Below are 7,401 nucleotides of genomic sequence, written 5' to 3'. Positions count from 1 at the left end.
CAGCTGGTAAAGTGGTGTGCTGCTATGAAAGAAACACATAACTACAATTAGAATACAGAACTAAACAAACAAATAACCAGGAGTACAGGAAGTGATATTGTTGAGCGACCTTTCCAACGATGCTTCCTTCGTCAAAGCATAAATTAGACTAGGCTATGCTTAAATGTGAAAGTTCAGACAGGACTGATGTCCTGAATGAGATGACTGATAGTGACAGGTGAATGGATGTAGGATCATCTTAATTTAGGAATGAATACATACTCACATCTTAAATCCAGTCTAATCTGCCTGGCTCCTCACTGGCAGGAGTCTGGGTGCAACAGCAGTGGCAAGCAGTAGGGGTAATTAACTGGCATAATAATGACTACATTGGGATACAAGCATGTGTTATCGTTTTTATAAATGAGTGTAATAAATGAAAGAAGGGTACTACTGGGTATTGCATAACCGAGGGGCATGCGTTTTCAATGGGCACTGCCCTAGTCAAACATAAATATCAAACATATCAGTCTACATTTCTTCGAAAGAAAATGCATGTATTTAATTCAGTCATATCTCCACCTATAAAATGACCAGAGGCCTGCCTATATGTGTTGTGTGTGTAGGCTACTGTATGCCTTGTGCAGTTACACGTGCAACATGTGGACAGCATGGTGTTTTTCTTAATAGCTGAGGTGATGATGTTCTGTGCAGCCCGGGGGTAATGAGACATAGTGAATGGGTGGCTAGTATAGTAACTGACCGTGTGTGTGTGTGTGTGTGTGTGTGTGTGTGTGTGTGTGTGTGTGTGTGTGTGTGTGTGTGTGTGTGTGTTTTGGAGGAGTGGTGGGTACATGTGAGCATGTCCCAGTCCATGTGAGCATGTACTGTAACAGATGCAATTATGGCTCATTATTTCCCCTGGTGTAGTTCATGATGCTTGCTTAAATAGATTTTTTTCATTTTAATCATATTTGAGACAGAGACGGTAAGATTTCTGGATGTTGCGATTAAAGCTCCACCATGTAACCTTTTAGTGAATACAACGTTATTTTGAACAATCTGTATGGTAGAGTAGCCTATGTTAACACAATATAACAGACAAGTGCAGTGGTTGTGTTGGGTCTCCCTGCATTCTCAAGGGAGCACTCCAAGCAATATCTCCACTAAAGCAAGCAGACATACTCTTTTAGCTCAGTGGTAAAAATGTATTTGCACAGGAGACCTGGGCTCAAATCTTGTGTAGGGCATGAAAGTTTACGACATACTGTAGTGATCTATTGCTTCCCAAGCTGATGTCCAAATGCACTAAGGAATACAGTGTTATAATAGAATTTAGAATGCAATTCAACCATGCATGCAGGTGTACTGTCTGAAATAAACACCTTCCATGGATGCAGGCTCTCAGTGCTCTACCTGGACATCAAATGTAAATACACTGAATCTCATTATTTGCATCAGAGGCTAAATCCCATAATACTAATGAAACATAACTGGCTTAGCTGTGCTACTGCTAGTAATAACTATAATGAGAATAAGATGCAGTCAGTGGAGTGTGGCTGTACGGCTGCACTATACCTTGTCACAAAGGTCATGAATGAATGCTCTCAACTCAATAGAGATTGTGATGTAGACTGCTATAGTGACACTAACACTGTCTCTAGTGACCATTATATCAGCAGACCATTACAGCTGAGTGTTAATGGCCTGGCTATAATTCAGTCGAAATGGTGCGCAACTTTGTTCCAAGTAGGATTCTGGGAAGTGCATGATACTTGTCCTAACCCTGATTTACAGCAGCCTACTACTTCAAACTACAGTGGTCCTATTCCTCAACTTAAAGACGGGGTGCCGTGATTTTCAGTGATTCCCCCCCCCCCCTAAAACATAATCATCAGGTATTATGTTATACTAGTAGGAAGATTTTTTTCAAAAAAGTGTACAGAAAGTGTTAAAATTATGTTTTATGTGGACACGCCTCCAGTTCATTAAGTATACCTGGTTCTCACCTTAGCACCTCCTCCACCACCTTAGCACCACCCACCTGTCCTAGTCCCTCCTCCTCCTCATGCCCACACCTGTTGTGTTATGATAATGAGGGGGAGGGTATGTTTTTACTATGTCAATTCGATTCAATTCAAAGGGCTTTATTGGCATGAGAAAGAATTACATTGCCAAAGCAGAAAGCACAATACAACAATACAGCAATACAATCAAAACAAAAATATGTACATTTGAAAGTCAGAATCTTCAATAGATCAATTTCTATGTACCAAGATCACTGGGTGCAGGCATAGTGCAGGAATATACACAATGATTAGTCTTTAGGGTGGTTGTGTTCCGTTTGATATCCTTCTCCTATCACAGCAACTATGTCACTAAAGCGCTGTTTTTCTATTGGCACGTTTGACCCTCAAGGTTTCAGCCTCCAGGTAGAAACTCAAAATAGTCAGAGAAGACATAAAACACCATAAAAACACCACCAGGGGGCTTAATGAAGTTCTATCAACCTCATAGACACATGAAAAACAGAAAAAGTGCAAAACCATGCACCACCTCTTTAAACTCGCTCAGTGCAAACTTATATTGATCTTTTAACAAAAGTATCACAAGTAGAAGTATCATGTTTGTACTTTCTTGTGAATATCTTAGACAAATACCTGTTATATACCAAATATAGACAAGGAAGATAACATGTTGTGAGAATACGATTTTATTTAACAATAACAAATTGGTAATAGCGCTAACAATGTCTTACTCTTAAGGGTAGGGTAAGTTAAATGTGTTTGTTAAAACAAAATGTTTTTTTGTTAAAACATTAAGCATTCCGATTGTAATCATTGCTATAGAGTGTTTGCATTCTCAGGTTCCAGTTTCCAGTCTGCTCATTTCTTTGTGTCATCACTTCCAATTTCACTTGTTTAATCTGTATCCTTTGTGAGTTCTCTCTCCTGATTGGATAAAATTGGTATCCCGACATGAAAATGCATTTTCTGTTTAGTAAAGAGTTGGAAAGACGTGGTGGAGACTCCCGTTACTGAACAAACACTCTATAGTTATGTGTACCATCAGAACATAGAGTTATTTAAAACTTATTTTAACAAAGAAGAATCACTCACCGTACCTTTAAATGCACATATTCAACCACACAACAAGCAATAAACATGAACAGCTTATAACCATAAAGCTATACATCTATAATAACTTTTTCTAAATATTGTGGTCCATTTCATTACTGAAGAGCAAATGGTATACATTTATAGTAGAACTTGTAACAGATAGCCTAACATCTAACATACAGACTGCATTGTCACTGGACCTGTCAACGTGCACGCCAGAAAATGTATAACAACGTTGTATAGCACCATGATCTTGAGAGGCCATACAAATACAGAGCACATTAGTTGGTTGTTAAATTTTGAATAGTTTTCCAAATATTAGCTACATGTCCATGATTCTCTTTTTAACAGCTATAGAGTGAACTGACGACTGTGCTTTCATCGCGCGATGAATCCTTGACATCTTGCCTCCGACATAGAACTGCCACCACTTTCTTGGGCATCTGACCGCTAAAAAACAGGTAAATGCAGGGGTTTGCGCAGCTGTTCAGACTGGCCAACAGCATCAGGATGACAAAAGTTGCAGCTGGAATGACATGACAAGAAGAAAGCGGGACAAATGTTCAGTCAAAAAGTCTAAACACAAACGCCAATGTTTGAACACGTTGATGATCATCATCAATATTCGAATTTAAAGCTGAATTCAAATGATGCATAAAGAAAAACAGAAACCAGACAAGTGCTAGTATAGTTTGATTTAACTTTGATTTAACTTTATATTTTGGAGCATTACTTGGCCCCCAATGGGAACTTACTTTCTATTGGCGCACTTGTGTCCCAAACAGACCAAAGCTGGACGGTGAAAAAGGGGCCCCAGCAGATGATGTAGGAAAACACCACAACCACCGTCATCTTCACCGTCTTGACCCTGGCCTTTGACATCCCGGTCACACTGCTGGCTCTGTGGGGCACTGGAAGAGCCGCACCTTCGCAGCCTTCTTGGCGCGTCTTGTGGTGTAGATTTGCCTGGATGGCACGGCAGATGCGCACTTGGCAAAACACAATGGTAACAACGGGGAGAATGAAGATCACCAGTGTGATCCAGGTGACGTACGCCCTCACACCCCATGGCTGTAGAAAATGTGCCCAACAGTCAAAGACCCCAGGGGCCACTTCTATCCGGGAGAAGATGAAAACCTGTGGTAAGCTGCCCAGCAGAGAGAACCCCCATGCCAAGCACACAGGGAGGTTGAGTCGCCTCTGTCGCCTCCGGAACTTCACCATAGGGTTGCATATGGCTTGGTACCGGTCGATCGTCATCGCCACGATCATGTATGTTGACGAAAACATGCCGAGAAGCTGGAGGTATTTCACCAGGCGGCACAGCAGGTCCGGGCCGATGAATCTGTCTGTGACGTCCCATATGAGTTGAGGACACACCTGCAGTGATGGGGAAAAGTAAATTTTTCCTTAAGTAAAAGTATTAACACTGCAATGTACAAATACTCTTTACAAGTAAATGTCCGGAATTCAAAATGTACTTGAATAAAAGCACAGAAGTATTGGTATCTAAATGTACTTAAAGTACCAAAAGTAGAAAGTACTCATTATGCAGAATGTTTCACAAGTTATCATTATGTCTAAAAATGTATAAAAAATCTTTTGAAAATAACAGATTTTGAGGTGTAAACATACATTTTTGAATGTACAGTATTTTCCTTCTGCTGTCTAAAGTTAAGATGACAGCTAATTAAAATTTAGATGAATTGTATCTCTATGTTATTGGTCACAAATTAACGTCAGCAGCCTATGCTTGTATAGGTGTTTCTATGGGATTTCGTCATGGCTGGCCGATCGCAATAGTAACACAGTGACCGGGGTCAATTGTAACAATGTGTTTCAATGCAAGCAGATTTTTTGTCTGGGATTACATACTTTTATGAACATATTTCACTAACTTTCACTAAATTTGTAAGTAAAAAGTAAAAACACATTTAAATAATGAATTTTAAAAAATGAAAAAATAATAATTATTCAAGTATATAATATCGAGTAAATAAATAAGATAATTGTAATTGTATATATAAAACATTCTTAAGTAGAATTATAAAAAAAACATATTTCTTAGTGATGTGCTTTTATTTGAGATATTATTGTTAATATGACTTATTTTTACAGTGTTTCAATTGCCCCCAACCACTGTTACAAATGCCCCCATCATGGGGGCAATTGTAACACTCTGACTTATTGCTTTAAAAGTAATATTTTAGTCTTGTCCTTACTTGTGAAAGCTTATTGGTATTAGTAATTAGGGCACAGATATGTTTCTTAAAACAAAAGATGACTTGCAGCCTATATTTCAAGTATTCTGTGAATTATGAGGGAAAATGTAAATAGTGTTACTTTTGACTGCAGTCTCCTACTTAGTCACTTAAAGTTTCCACCACTGCACACACCTGGAAGAATGCAACCACCAGGTCGGCCAGACACAGGTGCAGCACGAACACGCGCATCCTAGACACGTGCTTGCGCTGCATCCAGAGCAGCAGCAGCAGTCCTGTGTTGAGGAGGGTCGCACTGACGAAGATCACACTGAGCAGGGCGATCTCCACCGTGGCCAGGCTCTCATCTCTGGGCACATGATCCTCCACCGTCAGATCACTGCCATTAACAGGGTTCATTTCTCACTGTGCAGATCGGGAGATGATGATTGATGATGATGATGATGAATTCAGAGTTGCCACCTTGCCAAAAGCATACTGTTGAGAAATTACAAAATGTATTGAAATAAACCTTTTTTTGAGTGATAATAAGGCTGGTTTCAGAAAGTTTTGGCTGTTTTAAGGTAACAGCAGTGGTGTAAAGTAACTAAGTACATTTACTCAAGTACTGTACTTAAGTACAATTTTGAGTTATTTGTACTTTACTGGAGTATTTCCAATTTCCAATACTTTTACTTTTACTTTCACTACATCTCGGATCCAAATATTGTACTTTTACTCCACTACATTTATTTTAAAAATGTAGTTACTTTATAGATTTAGATTATTATTGCAAAACATTAACCACTTCAGCCCTATATATATTTTGGCCATTTGAAAATAGCAGATCTACAAGCTCACAATGCCTCACGATGTGACGCATTGTGAGCTTGTAGATCTGCAATTTTCAAAAGATTTGTATACATTTTATACACGTGAAATGGGACATTCTGCATAATGAGTAGCCTACTTTCTACTTTTGGTACTTGAAGTACATTTTGATACCAATACTTTTGTACTTAAGTCAATTTTGAATTCCAGACTTTTACTTGTAACAGAGTATTTCTACATTGCAGTATTGATGCTTTTACTCAAGTAAAACAATGTACTTTTTCCACCACTGGGTAACAGGATAGGTGGGTAGGGGGACATCTGGGCACCTCGATGTAAAATTGGCTATTTTGTCCAAAATGTTACATTGTAACAAAAATAAAATATTTGAAAAATGTTCTTAAGCAAAGTAAAGTAGGCTATACATGATTAGAACATGTATGCTTAAATTCAACAATTAAGGTCTAATATTGCCACAAATTGCTACAAAACCTGTATATCCAGCCATAAAAGGACGTCTGATAATGATGTACCGTGCATGTTCACATCATGTGTACTTACCTACATTACTTATGACAATTTTTCAAATATATTTTTTTTTTTTTACATTTTGGACAAAATGCCCAGATGTCCCTATAGTGCCCAGCTATCCTGTATCCGTTTTTAATGATGGCCTGTTATTCCTAAACAATGGCTACACGCACTTTCAACTATATTTTGAGAAAACAAGTTGTATTTATATCTCAATATTCAAACTCAAATGGTGAGCTTTTGACTTTTTAATCATCTGATTTAATTTCAAGATAATATGCCACCATTTGGCACGAAACTCATATCAGCTGCAATCTGAAGTTGAATATCCTAAATAATACTTACCGGGTGGTTAGTAGGCTGTTGTGTTCAGTGTGAGGTTGGTATTAATCCTGAAGAGAAGCACTCCTACAGTATGCTGCATATACTGCTGCTTGTACCGTCCTGTTGACCAGTGTTTTATCCTGTGGGTGGAGCTATTCTTCAGCACCATGCTTGCGTATAGCAGTATAGCATGAAAATGGGACATTCTGCATAATGAAATAATGAATGAACTTTTGTACTCAGGTACATTTTGAATTCCGAACTTTTTCTTAATTTTTCCAAAATATGAAAAAATTAAGAATAAATCTACCCTATATGCTTTGGAAAATGGTTTGAGGTACCAAAGTACGCCTATATATGATTTGAACATTTGACATTTAACGTCTAATAATTCAACAATTGCTACAAATTGCTAT

The 7,401-nt window shown here is 38.3% G+C and overlaps 1 protein-coding gene across 1 annotated transcript; it reads right to left on the bottom strand.

Annotated features, from left to right (window-relative positions):
- Positions 1-3,442: 3,442 nt before the first annotated feature.
- On the bottom strand, positions 3,443-5,719 carry LOC311048431 (vasopressin V2 receptor-like; the record flags this gene model as incomplete). Its single annotated transcript, XM_084061689.1, has 3 exons — positions 3,443-3,624; positions 3,854-4,478; positions 5,495-5,719. 3 exons carry the CDS (start codon positions 5,717-5,719, stop codon positions 3,443-3,445), a joined length of 1,032 nt encoding a protein of 343 aa, XP_083917815.1.
- Between the last annotated feature and the right edge of the window lie 1,682 nt (positions 5,720-7,401).

This window comes from Gymnoscopelus microlampas (assembly GCF_963454915.1).
Source record: "Gymnoscopelus microlampas genome assembly, chromosome: 7".
NCBI lineage: Eukaryota > Metazoa > Chordata > Actinopteri > Myctophiformes > Myctophidae > Gymnoscopelus > Gymnoscopelus microlampas.
Note: the sequence above shows the minus strand (reverse complement) of the source record. Positions and strands in the feature narration are given on the sequence as shown.